The following is a 17,844-nucleotide window of genomic DNA, read 5'->3' on the forward strand; positions in this document are numbered from 1 at the left end:
ATCTATATACATTTTCTTCTCATATTATACCTTTATTCCCATATTGTAACCATTTCCCCAACCTAATTTTCCAAAAATTGTTTTTTGTGTTTTGTTTCTCATAACATTATGACTTTAAGGAAAACAACATATTTTTTCTTTAATATTTCAACTCCATGCCCAATAAAATGGCATTTTTCCTCATAATATAAGTTTATTCTCATAAAATTGCAACTTTTTTCTCAAAATATTTTGACTTTATTGTTGTAAAAACTACAGCTGATTTTATTTTTCCATTTCTGCTGTTTTAATTTTCCAACTATTTTACCTTTATTTTACCTTCCCATAATATTATGACTTTATTCCCCTAATATTGACTTTAAACCCATATTGTAACATTTTCCCCAACCCAATTTTCCAAAAAATGACATTTATTTTGTTTCTCTTAATACAACTTAAAAACAGGGTTTTCTTTGTTTAATATTTAAATTATGTTATTTTTCCTCATAATATTATGATGTTATTCTTGTGATATTACAACTTTTTTCTCTTTATATTTTTACTTTTTTCTTGTAAAATTAGTTTAGTGATTAAAATTAAAATGAGTAAATTAGAGTAAAATTTGTGATTTTGCTGCTTTTTAAAATGTGGCGCAGGCCAATAAAAACACAGCTGCGGGCCGCACTTTGGACACCCTTGCTCTATCGGTATATTGGATATCGGTAAGAGAGTCAGTATCGGGCATTTCCACTCATATTGCTACATGATCTTTTTGATTTAAAAATGTGTTATCCCTTATTGGAGTGCATCCTAGCTTGAGCCCAATTAATCGCTTTCCCATAAAAGCAGAAAACGACGAAAAAGCCCGTCTGAGTCATCCTCTGGACAAACATGTTGTGCAGGCACCGACTTGTGCTGTTCAGTGACATTTTGTTTCAAAAGTCACAAAGTGGATGGTCATGAAGTGGCGTGTGTTATGAAAGACACAACTGAACTGTGCCTTTTGAATTTTTGACCAACGAGCAAACACGTTACGTAATACAAACATGAGAATTTGGATGAGCACCAGTGTTTTATCATCAAGAACCATGCATTATAGGAACATGTAGGTCAATGCATATTTCCTGACATTGTGAAAAAGTCACTGTGACTTGTTTGAAGTATCAGGTCGTGACCAAATGGTTCATTGTTAGTTGAAGTAATTGACTGAACAAAGGGATTTTTTTTTTTCAAATCGGTGTCTGCCTAATGACATATAATTGTCTTAATACTCAGGTCTGCACTCTTCTCTTCCAGCTTTACTATCCCTGTTCTTCTATTTCACCTCTAATATATACTTTACTTTCTTTCATTAGTGTGCGATAAATTCAGCACAGGTAAAAATGAGTGAAGCTTCTGAAAGAAAACAAGTTACTAATACTGTAAATCAGTATTCCCTGTTTAGTACATCTTCAGCAGTGTTCATTCCCTAGATTAACTAAAGCTAGATTTCTTATTCATATTATTTATTATTATGCCCAATTCCTATTTTGTGCCTATAGCCATTTTTTCCCACATTGATTGACTTTATGACAACTGCCCAAAACACGCAAAATACATGCGATTTTTGCGATGACGTTTAGTACAGTGGATCCCCGCACATTTGTGATTTGTAGATTTTTAGTCAAACAATTAGTTTTTCTCAGAAAATAAGATTTTTTGGCAGAAAACACTTATTCACCCTAAGTCAGTAATAATTTACAAACAAGTGATAATACAGGTCAAATGCATAGCATCTGTGTACCAGCCCACAATCTTTACATGTTTCTGTCTTTAAGCTTCACTGATGATGTTTGTTCGCCAGGTGTTGGGATGCTGCACAATGTTCGACGGTCCTTTAACGCACCATAGGCAAAGAGAAACTGAAACCTATATCTGATGGCGTTGTTTTCAACGAATTCATGTTCACACGTGACACCCCCATGGAATAACAGCGCAGCAAAACGATAAAGGACAGATACTGTACAAATATGTATTCATGCTGACTGGCTGAAGGGTTAAAATACACAAGGCGGAAGAGATAGAAATATTAGTAGGAAGTCTTAGTTTTGCAGCAAATGGGAAGGAAAAAAAAAAGTAGGATCTCAGGTACACCCTCAGATCCATATAGTGATCAATTCCCAATACTAATAAGGAGTAACTTCTGGGAATGCCACGTCATTTATCGTTTAGAACTCTATTAACTGTAATTGAATAAAGGAGTGGAGCCCCTTCCCCCGTCATGGAGTATTTGTCAATACTCCATGACCGGCCTAGACATGTTAGAAGCGTTACTTTCATCTGCTAAACTCATTATGTCTGACACGGAAGATACGCTTTCATCGCTGTGTGATAGCCTTGTATTCAACTATTTCATGTCAACACACCATGCACACTCACATGTTAAGAGATCAACGACATGTGGCGTTATTGGCCTCCATTCTTGTCAATCTGGGCCCTGTTGTTCAAAACTTAACCACATTTATTTAACCGTCATCTTGTTGTCCAAAACTCGGTTAACCATACTGGCCTGTCTCTTTACGTGCATTGCTGATGTCTGGGTTATGCATTACTTTACACTTGGCTGTACATTGCAGCTTTTCAGCACATGACAAATTATTTAGATTTGCAAGACAGAAAAGCATGCTTGTAACTGCGTAGATTTGAAAGGAAACAATTTTATTGAACCGTGTCAAGCTTGCAAATGCTATCTTAGTCATGTTTAGGAACAACTGTTTTGTTTCGCCGTCACAAGATTCTATTTATATGAATTTACAATTTGAGGCGATAGTTACATTATTTTTAAAGCTTTCCAGAGGAATTGTAAGTGTCGTGTCTCTGATGGTGTACATAGTCTTGCCTTTGCAAAGCTGTGTTCTGTACACTTGTGTAACAATAACAAATAAAACATACATTTGATAAATATTGCTCATGTGTCGTTTATACATGAATAGCTATTATACGTATTATAAATCTTGGCACCAATATTAGGTTGAACCCTAAGACTCTTACTTTGTGCTGAGCAAAATGTTTGTAACCAAAACTATTTTTATTTAATTGTGTCGTTCATAAATTGCTCGCTTGTTTTAATTCTTAAAACGTTTAGCTTCATTTGTTGAAGAATACAATTTGAACATTTTTAAGTTAAGCGTGTCTGGGCTCTTACTTTGAAGGCTGGTTAAGTAGTTACGGTATCCAGAGTAGAGCCCAGAGGTTAATTTTGCTATAAAGCTGGATACTATGTTAAATATTGCTTACTTTAATTGATAATATATTTAACAAAAAATATTTTAGTTTAGTTTATTTTTTTAATTTGTTAAATCGTTTTGCTATCAATTTTTTCGCGAAACGTAAAGTCAACAAAATGAGGAATTGTGGGATATATTGGTGCTGACCGTTGACGTCAACCACATGGTTAACTTTGACGGTGCCGTTTACTAACAACGTGTTTTGAAAAACGCATATTTAACGGTCGGTTAGCTAACGGTGGGTTAAGAATTTAACCGGTGGTTAGGAGTTAACCAGTATTGAACAACCGGGCCCTGGGCTTTAGTACAATCCCTTTCTGGTTTGTGTGACTGTAATTTCTTTCATCTAATGTGAATGTGTTTCCTGAAATGTGAGTTATTTGTCAAAAATAGACATTTTTATGGGGGTATCAATCACTCACTTTTTTTTGCTGGTAATTCTGGAACGGAACCCAGGCAAAAAACAGGGATACACTGTATCTGATGTACATTCCAGATCAACATTTTCAGATTAGAATTTACATTTTGGACTGTTGGCTCTTAAGGAGGTTCTAAGTCGGGCTTCAAAATGCAAAACGAAGGAATGGGAGTGAGACCAAAAAACACTGTCTGTTCATCAGCTGATCAAACGTTTTAGACCATAGCTAACCGTGGTGCTCTCGTGCAAATTTCCAAACTGGCAATTTTGTGGCGTTGAAAGAGACAAGTCCTACGAAGACATTTTTTGTTCTTAAACCCTTTCTCTCACAGATGCTGTATGATGGTTATTGGACTGCATTCGGTACCCGTAACAACCTTCATTTGGGCCGGAGATCCTGTGTCTTGACGGACAGCCGGTTGGATCCGACGATATTTTTTTGTGGCTACCACTTGACCTTTTTGTTCCATAACCCTCAGGATCTTTGTAAAGATTTTAAATACCCCAGGGCTCAATAGGGGGATCAAAACTGTCCAATCTATACATAAACGATCTGTAAAGTCACAAAGGACTTGAAACTGCTGTGGAGATAGCACACAGGAACTAATGAAAAAAATCACAGAGGTATTAACATACTAAAGATGGTTTGATAATAATAGGCTATCCCTAAACCTAAGTAAAACTAAAAATGCTATTTGGTAAGTGCAAAAAGGATACACAAATACAAATTGATGGCATAGACATTGACAGGGTAAGCGGAAATACATTTGTCGAGGTCATAATAGATAATAATACGAACTGGAAATCTCACAAACATACAGTGGCAAGAAATACCTTGATACTGAATAAAGCAAAGTTTGTTCTAGACCAAAAATCACTCCATACTCTCTACTGTTCACCGATATTATCATATCTAACTTATTGTGTGGAGGTATGGGGTAACAACTACAAAAGTACACTTCACTCACTAACTGTGCTACAAAAAGGTCAGTTAGGATAATGCCGCTTATAGAGAACATACAAACCCTTTATACCTCAAATCACAATTATTAAAATTTGCTGATCTGGTAAACTTTCAAACAGCTAAAATGATGCATAAAGCAAACAACAACATGTTACCCAAAAACGTACATCAATTCTTCTCAACAAAAGAGGAGAAATGAAAGGGAAAAATGAAACCTAAAAGACTTATACATTAAAAACCTTCAGCATTTCTGTGTGTGGAATCAAGTTGTGGAACGGATTGAGGAAGGAACTCAAACGATGCACTAAAATGAGCGATTTCAAGAAACAGTACAAGCAGTTGATGTTTCTAAAGTACAAGGAAGAAGAGACCTGAACCGCTGTGCACATACAATGCTATGTCTAACCAGTCTTACATTGGCAACTGACCCTTCATTTCTGGTGAGTACATTGTCTGTATTCACTCATCATCAAACTGTGTCTCTTTGTCAACTATTTCATCAGCTATTATGAATTTATCACCATAATTAAGTTGGTTGTACACTGAACAAATGTGTTGCAACTGATGTGAAACGGATGAGGGGTAGGATTAAATGAGCTTTGCTTTGTCCTACTCCTTTTTGGACATGCAGAATTGTGAATTGGGTTACACGATGCGCTCTGGTGTGATTTGTGTGCATTTTCAAGATGAATTCAACCATCACCATTCCCAAAATGAATGTCTTGCGCCCAACCTCACAAGGAACGGCGTGCTGTGAGAGGCCTTGCTTATGCAGCTCAACAATCCGACCCACGTTCAAAGAGAGAAAGCATTTTGCCCTTGCCATCAAGAGATCATAACAGTGTGAGTGCCTTACAGAAAATGACATTGAATCCACATTTTTGGATTGAAAAGGCTGTAGTCTTAAACCTTTGACCTGCTGATGAACAGCCTATTTCACTTTAATGCTTGTTTGCAATAAATTCATTACTCCAAAAAAAAATGTCTTACTCCCATTTCTTCTTTTTGCATTTAGAACCTCCTTAAGATCCAACAGTGCAAAATGTAAATTCTTTTTCAACTGACCTGTAGTGTAAATCCAGCCTAAGTCGGCACAAAGGTGCGGTTAAAGGTGTTAACGATGCTAACGGTTCTGTTTATCAGACTGGATTGACAACAAATGTAACAAAACATACAAGCAACATTCACATTTACACTTTCTACCAGGTTCCATAAAACTGCTGTGACATTTATTCAGTGACGACCCTTTCTGTGCACTGGACCTGTGCCTTTATATACTGTACAGACAGTGTCTTCCGTCTGAAGGTTAACAGTGCTTCCCTTGCAGAATACATTTCAACTGGCAGAGGGTTTATCTGACAAGGTGAATGTATTTACTTACATGAATTCATGTTTGGTAATTACACAGGTGTGTCAAGGCTGGCGGCACACGTGTAAAAGAATGATATGAGCGGCATGTGATAAATATTTCAATTCCGTGACTGGCGCAACAACATGTGAAAGAAGTGCGTGGGTTTGAAACATCTGGGCTCTTTACCATGACTGCAACTTTTTGCCGCCGAGTCACGACATAACTCTGCGGGCTTGCATCAGTTTCTCGCGCTACACACAAGCAATGCCAACGTGCACTTGCAGCCGTGAGCGAGTTCAACTGGGTAGTATTCAGAAAAAGTATAATATATGTAAATTCATGGCAATAATCCTCTCTTTGGGCTATCCACTGTCTTGGTACGGTTCCTGCTATATTAATCAAGGTTTAAATACTGTTTCACTGGTGCTACTATCCTAATGTCTGGACGTGTCACTTCTGAAGACAAAGAAACCCTATGGATTGTGGTTAGAAAAGGGCTGGATGAGTTGTGTGTGGCTCAGTCTTACAGTCAAAATGAAATCACAAAGAGAAGTCCACACAGGGTGCAAGGAGTTTGAGAAACACTGTTTGGCGATGCGAGGGTAGCTCCAGGTTCATTCTCCTCTACTTTCCCCCCTCTTTTTCATGTGCTACAGGTGGGTGACTACACCACAGTGTTCCTCTGTCTGTAGGGAGGGGGCGGTAACACATTACCGGCTTTCATAGCCGCCTCGGACAAGTATTCCTGGTTTTCGGCAACAGCAGGGCGAATGCGTCCATTCTGTCGGTAAAAGAAGCGTGTGCTGCAGTCCTGCAGGTACTCCGGATTGTGCAGAGATGTTTTCGGGGGGAGACTGTGCTGCCAGTATTCGGGATTGTCAAAAGTGGCCTTCTTGCTTTTCTTATCAAACATGATGGTGCCACCTGTAATGCCTGAGTGCATCGCATGTCCCGAATGCCCCGGATGCAGGGTGTGTGATGGGTACGGGTGTGGGAGGTGAGCGGGGGCAAGCACATATCCGGAGGAGGCGGCTGCGTGGCTCGACGTTGATTTGTTGACTGTCTGTGATACTGTCTGGGCAGCGGAGGTCCCCGGGAGAGAGAAGGAAACCGCAGAAGCTAATGCGTTCTTGTCTCCGGGGTTAAGAAAGGTATTCAGGTAAAGTGGCTCGTTGACATACTCATCGTTCCTGTGGCTGCAGTGGCTATTGGAGGCAGCTGCAGCGGCGGTAGCCGCAGAAGCAGAAGCAGCTCCTGTCATATGCAGAGTGTGGCAGCCTGCTCCATCAACCACTGCATGGGCTTCACCATTCCTCCGACGTGTAATGAAAGGGTTTTCCTCTACAGGGTTGATGTAGTCTGCAAACAGAAAGAGGATATATATTGCTTTAGATCTATCTTCTAAGCCTCAGTTAATCTTTGCTGTAGGTGAGAGAGACGCTCATTAGAGTCCTCAGAATGGCAACTAGCAGGATGTGGCATCAATAATTTGTTAGACTCGCATTATGCTGCATATAAATAATGGTAACAAGGTGACTCATACTCTCGGCAAACACTATATTAATTACAGCTGCATATTTTTGATAAAAGATCCAACACAAGAGATTTATCTAAACATCTGACTTAACAGGGACAAAAATATTACATTTCGATTGAGTGTTAGTATTTTGTATTTTATTTTATTCATTTATAATAATTATATTTTAGAATTATAACTGGATAAATCTAAGACACAACCGCAAAATGTTTATTTTCTCCAACTTTGTTTGAAAAGCAATTAACATTTGTTTTAGTCTTTAGTCAAAATAGTGTATATTTTTTAATCACAGTGTTCATGCATTTTGGCATGCTCTCCGACAATCAAAATTGGAGATGGTCTGGTTAAATATAAATATTTGTATATTGTATATATTTATAAATATAAATGTGTATGTCTATCTACACACACGAACCAACAAGAGGTCATCAAACCCTCCGCCTCCTTCACTCACGGTGCAACCAAAAATAAGACATGGGGAACACACAATGTAACTGCACCGCATGGACTATGTAGGTATGAAAATAAAGGCTTCCACACTAATATACATGCAAAACAAAACTATTTTATACTAATTTAGACATGCGGGGTAACCTCCGCTAAAAAGCAGCAATAATAGACAAACTGGTCTTTCACAGTAGGAAAAACATATCGCTCAATTTACCCTAAAAACTATTATTTCTTAGTTTTTCTAAAGCTGCTGCGTCTCACACAGGGATGATTCTACACTCTATATACTGTATATATCGTCCGTCCAGCTGACTGTGTTTGCTAATAACGTCAAAGTAACCTGAACTCTTCTTGGCAGTTGAGTACGTGTCCTGTTCCTTCTCTCCTTTGCTTCCTCGTTCTGCCAGGAAAGCCGTTGGGTCGGTGCTGTAACGCTGCCCACTGCAGTCCTCTCGCCCACCTATCAGAATGAAAAGAAAGACATCCTGACTTAAAAATACCATCACCTTCATTCTAAATGCTGAAGGCAGGACTGTTAAGATGTTACGACTTTGAGATTATTATCATCCGCTCCATCCTCTTCATGTTTTGGGTGCCACTACCTTGTCCTGCAGTGAGGGCTGAGCCAGCCACAAGGACACTTGATCTCGGAGAGGCCTGTTTCCTCAGGGTGCCATTACACCGCGGATCCTCATGTTTGGCACGGACAAATCCACCACCACTCTGTCCTCCCAAGGCCGGATCTTGGGACACAATGCAGGCTCCAGTCACAGGGGGAACTCTGGGGAGGGTGGCTAGCGTGTCTTGCCGAATAAAATTCGGGTCCTGGTAGCCGATCTGGTTTGGAATTGAAAAGAGGAAAGCGGAAAGGTGGAGGAATTTGAGATAAATGAACAATATCAAGAGATAGAAAGTCCAAATAAAGCTCAGGTTACTACAAAAGCAAGAAATTAATGTTCATAGATTGTAATTAAATATTATAAGATAACGTATAGCCAGATAAAATATCCCCATTAAATATTGTTTTTCAACATCCCAGTCACCCAAAACACTCCCCCTTCTGTATCATAAGAACAAAGTCCTTTAAAAAGCAAGTTTATCGGGTAGTCCGCATCAAGAGAAGGTGATACTGGCCAAACTGTGATATGTGAAAAATATATTTAATGGGTTCTTGCTCACATGCAGGGATTTGTACTAGTGGTTCGCCTGCAGCTATTAGATGAAGCTGCAGTGCTCACGCTGTGCTCTCATTCCTCTGTTGCTATATTGACTACATCACTCCTGCTCAGTCGTCATTTACACCTCTCCTCCTCCTTCCTCTTTCATCTCTGTATTTCCATAAAAAATAATCACCAGAATCAAGACCACGAAACAGAATGATGCTCAAAGTTACAGAACACACTTTTTCAAAACGATGGCTGACGTTTGTGTAGTTTTACCAATACTGCATATATTAATAAATGAATACCTCTTGGTAGTATCAATTTAAACGGAATATAATTTTTGTTATGAGAGAATTCTTGACACCCTTGTATTGGATTTTACAGGTGTACCTAAATAGTCTCTCGAGTGTCTCACTTTATGGCATGCTCTTCTGCAGCAGATATCTACAGCTGTGTGTCGGAAAACCCCATTTGATGTTCTTCACCTCTGGCTCAAGCTGCACGAGGTCGCCCTTAAACGTGGCACACATCTCGCGGCGGCGTAGCAAGTGAATAGCACAAATAAGAGCGCAAGATGCATTCATAGATATCAGGTCAGGCAAAGACCTGCCACCCACTGAAAATGGCTCACCCATCAGTTGAGAATCACTGGTGTAGATATTATTTGATTCCAGTGCCAAATTGGACTTTTCACACACATTCATTTTATGTCCCTTCCATGTCTATGAAAATCCCTTTGGTTTAAAGCTGAAGATTTAGGAGACTCTGCAAGAGAAAATACCTTGCTGGGGTCCAAGCGTGTTTGTGAAGTGTACGTCAAAGGTGGGGCATTGAGGGTGTGGGGCATCACATACTCCTCAGCATCCATCAGGTCTTCCAACTCCTCTTCATCCAGGAGACTCTGGAAGAACTTGCTATCGCTGGGGCTGGGCAGCTTCATACGGTCATCCCCCTGAGAAAAAAAATGATACAAAATGGCATAAATGGGTTAAAATGCCGCCTTTCCTTTCATAATACCAAAGGAAATGTCTTACATTGAAATGTTACTATTTGTAGACACAAACTGAATATGTACTGCATAAAAACACAATATGTATTAATACTCCTTCCCATCTTTCACTGAAAAATGTTTCCTATGTGAAGTGCTCTTTTTTGCAGAGTTACAGGGAATCCAAGGGTCTTTCATTAACATTAAATTAATTCCCGGACAATGTTTAACGGAAGAAAAAAAAATATTAGAGAAGTCAATTATTGACTGTGGTGGATGCCCACAGCTCCAAGTACGGTTTACTTTTTCATTTCCTTCATAGATATTCATGGCAGTGCACGGAGATGACGTCAACCTCTCTAAAGTGAGTTAACATGGAAGGAATATTATTGTGTGAGTTGAATGCCCTCAATGATGTCGTCTGTTATGTACAGTATTAGCCGCAACAACACAGAAGCCTATATCACATACAGTAGCTCTGAAATGCAGGTTCCTGCATTAGTGGGGGATCAGTTGAGGCGTGGCTTGATGCATGAAGGGTGGCCGGTACAGGTCTCGATCATAACCTGCCAACCTTGAAGAGATGAAATGAATGACTCCACACTGCCCTTGTGCCCTTGCAAATTGCTGTGGCTCAAGCATAGATATGTTTCTTCGTCATCACTGGCTACGTTTCTATCATAACCGGAATGTTAGCAATAACCCGGTTGCGCACGGCCATGTAAACACCAATAACCCTTTTGGAAAACCTGGAATATGCTCATATTCCGGCTTTTAAAAACCTGAATATAACCCTTGAGTTACTCCTTTTCTAACCCGAAAACCGGGTCATGTATACGCCTATTGGGATATCCCGATCAAAAGGAACATTAATTTGTGTTCTGCGCATGTTCTATTCGAAAGAAATATTGTGTCTTTGGCAGGAACTACTTGTAAACATGACAATACGCAAAACCCCCCACTTTTGGAGCGAGGGGGAAAAAGCCACCTCGTTAGTGTGGTGAAAGACAGGGACATTATGTCTTTTACAGTATTAACGGTAGAAAGTATCGCAATAGCGAAATCTATCAGAAGGTGAGCAAGCAGTTACGCGAAGCAGGGTTTGTACAAACGCATCTTCAAAAGTGTCTAGGGGGCTCACTATGTTTGCAACCCCGTCATGATTCTTTTATGCGTACCGGCATACATGTTTGTGGGTCTGGGTTGTGTCTTTATTTTACGTACATGTTCCTTGTCAGCGCTCTGCTGAACGTTCAACGATTATTGTATCATACAACGGCAACCTCACTGATTTTTAATGAGGTACAACAAATGATCATAGGAGTTACCCAAATGAACCATTGCTCTCTCCATCACACTTAAGGTAGTGGTGGTCAAATGTCATATCACAATACATATTCTTAGGGCATTGAATCGATCACAACCGCACTGTTCATGTTGTCTTAAGAGACATTTAGACTCTCATCAGTTCATGCTCAAAGACTAGGTAGGTCAGTTCTAGTCTGACTAGACTGTCCTATCTAGTCAGACTAAAGCTGTCCTACCGAGTGCTGAAACGGTGCTCAAAGACTACATTGGACAGCTTGTTTAATCGGTTAATTCTCAAAGATTAGATCAGACAACTTTAGTCTGACTCGGTTCATGCTCAAGGACTAGATATGGCAGCTCTAGTCTGACTTGGTTTAAGCTCAAAGACTAGATAGGATTGCTCTAGTCTGACTCTAGTCAGTCAGTCCTATCTTTTATTTTAAAAATGATCACCTTTCCTACTTTGTGCTTCTAGTCAGACTAGTATCTGAGCGTGAACCAATAAAGTCTGGATGACAGGAGAAACATGTTATTTAGACTATTTAGACTAGTTAGTTATTTACACTATTTAGTCTGACTCTACTCGGACAAGAGCTGTCCTACCGAGTCTAAATAAGACGTTTTGCCTCTCAGCTGACTAAAGCAATACTTTCTGATCCTGACTGGCGTACCTGAATGACGAGGTATCTCTGTGGATCACGGGCCATCCTTGTGAACTCTGCTGCCAGCTCTCTGAACTTGGGTCGGCTATCTGCATCGATCATCCAGCCTGGAACAAATACAAGACGATTGTGTGAAGTTTCCATAGACATGACTGATTATGGGAAAATGTCTGATAAAAAATATATTGTTTTTCCGAGAAGTGATCATTTCCATGCTCTTGATGTAGAAGTGATATACATGGTTTTAATTCTGTAAAATATATATGAAATGCTTTGGATATAGTTTTGATTTGAGTGAAATAATGTGAGTGAGCTGAGAATAAACTATGTCGAGGACCTCTAGCACTTAATTCCACCCTGATTTTCTGTTCATGGAAATTCCAAGAATATAATTTTCCTTGTTCCATATTCCAGACACTAGGAATATTTTCAAATGGAGTAGCTTTTGAAATCACATTTGCCAATCTAAAAGATAAATACTGCTTTATGACTGGAATGGGAGCTCTTTCATTTGTGTCCAGAGACCAGTGATGACGTGATCCATTTCTACAACGAGACAAAGACAAGGGATTATATAAGGAAGGTGTATCTTTACACATAGACAGAAATATTTTTATAAGCTATCTTTTATTTTTTTAAATGACCACCTTTCTTGCTTTGTGCTTCGCTTTTCCAGTTTCAAGCTTTCAAGAGTAGCGGCCTGAGCTTATCATGTGGAAGTACATTTCTACATTTCTAGTGTGTTTTATGCAGTTGTGTGTCGTGACACAAAGAGAGTCACACAACAGACAGGTGACAGTGACCTCATCCTGCTGTGAGTGCATGCGTGCTTGCCAGGTGGCTGCTGGTTCAAGGTGTCACCAAGAACCAAGGTGACTGCGAGCACAACAGCCTGGAGGCTGAGGCAACACTGGCACGAAATCAGAGGTTTACTTTGCCGCGATGCCAGGATAAGGGCGGCCATTCGATGGAGCCAACTTGTTGGTGGCGGGGTTACAGACAATTCAGGTGGAATAACTTTCATCAAAAGGTTTTAATCAAGGGAGAGTTGCATCCCTGTAGTTGTTTGTGGTGTTAATGCATTGTGATGCATCCGTGATTACTACATACATTTGACTAACACCATATAGACATCAATGGTGCAGATGGGCGGCTGTGGGAGGCGCTCCCCTTTCTCCAGTAGGTCTGGAATATCTCTGGTTGAAATTCCATCATATGGTTTCCCTCCAAAGGTCATGAGCTCCCATATTGTTACTCCTGGAAATGAAAATATAATTAGAAAAGTAAAGAATCAACAAAAGCAAATGTGAGCAATTTTTCTAATTATTTATTCTCCAGAATTATTCTCTTTGGTTTCAGTCTACAAATCAAACCTTGTGTTTTGAAGCAATCCAGTGATTAAAAAAAAGAACCCGAATAATTAACACATTAATGCAATCTCACCATAACTCCAAACATCACTCTGATGCGTAAACTTCCGGTAGTGAATACACTCCAGGGCCATCCACTTAATGGGCATCTGTCAAGAAGAACAATGACTTATGACTTCAATCATACAATAGTCACCAGGGATTGTCTGTTTTGATGGAGATGATGGAGTTTAACTACAGAAAAGAAAGTGTGCTGCAGAGGCAAATACTCTCAAACAGCCTCACACGGTAGAGTAAAAGTGTCTTTGGCACAGAAAGTGAATAATCATTCATATTGAACTACTCTTATGTCGCTGTAGTTACAAACAAAAAGTATAGTACAGAAAATGCAATACATTAGTGATGTGTTGATCGGGAACGAAACGGCACTTAGAAGTGAATGAGCTGTTTTTTTCTCGTCTTTTTTATGTTAAAGAGGCACGCGATTGGTCAAAATGTGAGGAAAATGAGCATCAGGAAGCAAAAGCTTCGCTAAAGACTGCTTTGTTTTGCACATTTGAATTTATATTTGGGGATTCATTAGATCTACATTATGAAATGTAGACTCAGACCTTCTAGAATGAATTAATGAGGGTAACCAACGTTCCACTGTAATTATATTTTTATATTAGAGATTCATTTTACACATATTTTTGTAAGAAATCAACCAGCAAAAAAACAAACAAATTTTGAGGAGTGGTTTGGGAGCCGAAAAATACAGCTCGGGAGCCAAGGCAAAAGAACCATCTCCCTTTAAATAACCCAAATTCCAATCACTACAATACATTAATAGTGCATCTCAATGAGCCTTTGAGGCCAAACACCAAAGTTACTAATTACAGAGTCATTAAGTCTCTATAGTGTGGAGCCCGTGTAGTAAATATACTATCACAAGTAGCACCACTAACAGTAGCCGTGTGTCAGCTGAAGCCTCTCACATGTTCTAAATATTTCTGAAACTAAAAGAGCATTGATGTCATAACATGCTTATGAACCGCACTATACTAATCTCAATTCAGTAATGTAACCGACTTAGCGGACTTGCTTCCATGTCTCTGCTGCCTGTAAAAGCCAGAATCCAATTACAAGCTGTTGCTGATTAGCTACAAGGTGCAACATGACCTCGCTTCTCGCTGCTTTTCTGACCTCCTTGTTCCTCTTTCCACCTACGGGCCGCTACCGTCCTCCCATCTCGGCTTGCAATCTAGCTAGCAGAACAGCCACAAAATAAAACAAGTCACACTGCATTTATAATTTTAAGCACCAATTATGTGGAATTTTCTTCCACCATCTATGAGGTTTGTTGAAAACTCGTTTTTCCAGGAAACACTTAAATAAATCTATGCTTCTTTAGCGTTCCGTGAATTTATTTGGTCATATGTTTGCTTGTGAATCCTTCATTTTATTCATTTTTGTTTAGAATTGTTCACCTATTTTTTGGAAGCTTGGCCTTACGTTTGTCACTCTCTTTATCAAATCGCAACTCAATAAAAAATGCACGAGCAATGAGTCAATTAGCTTTGTTTGTGCACTCAAATTTAGCAAAATGATACAGGGCATACGGACTAGTTTGTTACGCGCAATATTGTCCAATCACCGAGACAGGCAAATTTTTTAGTAGAAAAACTAATCATACAAAAACCGGTGCGTTCAAAAACCGAGGTTTGACTGTGCTTTGATTACATTGTGAGTTTGCTTTGTATCTATTCATCTTAGAAGTAACTGCTAATGTTTCTCTGTGTTTTTTGCGGTCAGGTTAACACTGGTCTGTGTCCTTGTTACATGAAGTGGATTTGCAAAAGGCGGGAATTATATAGTACTATGAATCTTTCTGTGAAATCCAACTGCACTAAAGAAGAGGTCAAATTGACCTTAGGTTGTTGAACACTTGTTCTTTCATAATATATTTTGCTATATTTTGCTGAATGTGAAGTGCACCCCTTACATAAGCTCGGGGTGTGCTGAAAGCCACACTCCCGTAGATGGAAGGATGTGTCTGAGTGGTTTCCGCCTGTCTGTTTTTAAACTCCAGTACCGACTGGTTCACTTCTGCTCAAGGTGATGTGGACCAAACACTCGGTTGCATTATCAGTCCGTTTTAAACCAAACTGGAAAACCATGAACACAGCTAAGACTGCTTATAAAATGCCTCCTAAGGTTATCATCCTTCCACCATGTGGGGATACTTAGTGGGTTTAAATATGACACAAGTTATGTTTAGATTACCTTTCATAAATGACAAATGTTTAACTGCAATTTACCTTGCCTCCGTCTGCATTATATTCCTTCTCATTAACATCGAGCAGGCGGGCCAAGCCAAAGTCGGTGATCTTGATATGGTTGGGAGATTTCACCAGGACATTGCGAGCTGCCAGATCCCTGTGGACCAGCCTACGCTCCTCCAGATACATCATCCCCTGCAACACACAAGCACACGTACATTTGCTTTAATTGAATTCATTTATATGCAATATCCATTCACGAAAGCATCAACATGTACCGGCAGTGACCTGCACAAATAAACGCACGCAAGACTGACTCTTGTTCAACATCACCGTCTGTCTTTGCCGTCCTCATCACTGTAATGCGCTACCACCATCAAGACCCCATTAGGTTCTTCATAATTATTGTTGTAATCATCATTACTACCACACTGTTATTTTCCTACATGTTCTCATCAATCAACAAACCAGCTGTGGAAAAGCCCTTTTTATTGTCAAACTTCAAACCCAACAGCATCCATAAGCATCAACCCAGAGAAGGATTTTCAATTAAAACAGAATCCATGGGAACAAGAAACCCATTTCAGTTACTTTTATTTATGAACAAATCAAAAACCCATCTAGTCTTATGGCGTCCCTGCTAATACTTTAATTACAAATTATAATCTACCTAAAATGGTCAACAGCCAGAGAATAAACTTGATATTTCTCAATTTAGATTAAATTGCCCCCGGGTTCATGTTTGCCAATAAATGTAGCAACAAACATGAACTATGTTTGAGTCATAAAACAAACATACTTGAAAACCGTCATAACAGCCCATGTACTCAAAAATATAAAGTCACTCTTGATGTTCAGCATCAAACAAAATGCAAACTTAATAATAATAAAATTGGGAAAGGAACTGTTTTTATAGCAGTGTAAAGCGGGGTGACCTGTTCCGCCCATCAAGTCTGGTGCTTGTTTCACCCAACACTTACTGACACCTAGTGACCAATGTAGAATAGTACATTCACAATTTGAATCATCTTCTTAAGGGTTTATATTTGTATTTTAGTTCATTTAGCCATTTTTATGCTTGACAATGCTGAATTTAGGCAAAAAAATATACAATGTTTGCTTAAATACTGTATGCATTTTTTCATTAATAATATGCAGTATGCAACCACAAACAGCATGATTTATTAATGAATGTTTGAAAAACATGATAGAGTGAAACCACAAAATTCAAACCATGATGTGGGGAAGGACGACCGTTTTACAAAATACAGTTGCTCCCTGTTTACAGCGGTTAATTAGACCAGACCCTCCATCCATCCATTTTCTATGCTGCTTATCGGGTGTATAACTATCCCAGCTGACTTTGGGCTAGAGGCAGGGTACTGGACTGTTCGCCAGCCAGTTGCATATATGCAATCACATATACAATAATTCATTCGCCAATTAACCTAACATGCGCACGGGAAGAACATGCAAACTCCACACAGATGCCCAAGTGGAGATTCGAACCCAGGTCTTTCCAATCTCCTGGCTTTGTGGCCAACAAGCTAACGACCGTGCGTCCTGGCTCCAGACCCAACAGCGTTAAAAGAATTTCCGCAACATAGGATTAATGTTAATAAACTGAATATTTTTGTAGTTACAGCATAGAAAACCTGTTCATGACTTTCTAAATACAGTTTTTAACATTATTAGAGCCCTGTATACATGAAATAACACCCCTATAGCCACCTTTGCACTCCTATTATTCATTGTTTTCACCCCATTACATATCTTATGCTCGAGGGACTCGAGGCGGCCACTAGCTAGTGAGCTAACCAGTTAGCCTCTAATTTATTTGTTATAAACTTAAGAAACTAAAAATGTTCCACTTCCACACGGGATGGGAGGAGAACTTTTTTCACTCTATCCTGTCGAACATGCCATGGCTGATTTAATGACCTCATGCAGTGTTAAGGTAATGTCTCAATGTTTTGTGTCATTACTGCTTCCTAGTGACCAGAATACTACATGTCACTTGTATTTCAATGTGTTTTGACTAATAATATACCACAGACTATGACGAAACAGCAATCATTTATTAATTAATTTCTGAAAAAAAAGCAATACAGTAGTACCTCGCATAAC

The 17,844-nt window shown here is 39.2% G+C and overlaps 1 protein-coding gene across 2 annotated transcripts in view; it reads right to left on the reverse strand.

The window, feature by feature from the left end:
* Nucleotides 1-5,535: 5,535 nt before the first annotated feature.
* LOC129187512 (receptor tyrosine-protein kinase erbB-4-like) overlaps nucleotides 5,536-17,844 on the reverse strand; it is a 357,011-nt gene continuing 344,702 nt past the window's right edge. The window contains exons 21-28 of one of the 2 annotated variants that reach the window (XM_054786945.1): nucleotides 15,757-15,912; nucleotides 13,530-13,605; nucleotides 13,197-13,343; nucleotides 12,096-12,193; nucleotides 9,910-10,080; nucleotides 8,568-8,802; nucleotides 8,312-8,425; nucleotides 5,536-7,337 (exon numbers count right to left, since the gene is read on the reverse strand). In XM_054786945.1, coding sequence (XP_054642920.1) covers nucleotides 6,643-7,337; nucleotides 8,312-8,425; nucleotides 8,568-8,802; nucleotides 9,910-10,080; nucleotides 12,096-12,193; nucleotides 13,197-13,343; nucleotides 13,530-13,605; nucleotides 15,757-15,912 — 1,692 coding nt within the window. In that variant the 3' untranslated portion in view covers nucleotides 5,536-6,642. Of the gene's footprint in view, nucleotides 7,338-8,305; nucleotides 8,426-8,567; nucleotides 8,803-9,909; nucleotides 10,081-12,095; nucleotides 12,194-13,196; nucleotides 13,344-13,529; nucleotides 13,606-15,756; nucleotides 15,913-17,844 lie in introns of both variants that reach the window. The other variant, XM_054786944.1, reaches the window with a different exon arrangement.

The sequence above is a fragment of the Dunckerocampus dactyliophorus genome, chromosome 9 (genome assembly GCF_027744805.1).
Source record: "Dunckerocampus dactyliophorus isolate RoL2022-P2 chromosome 9, RoL_Ddac_1.1, whole genome shotgun sequence".
Lineage (NCBI taxonomy): Eukaryota > Metazoa > Chordata > Actinopteri > Syngnathiformes > Syngnathidae > Dunckerocampus > Dunckerocampus dactyliophorus.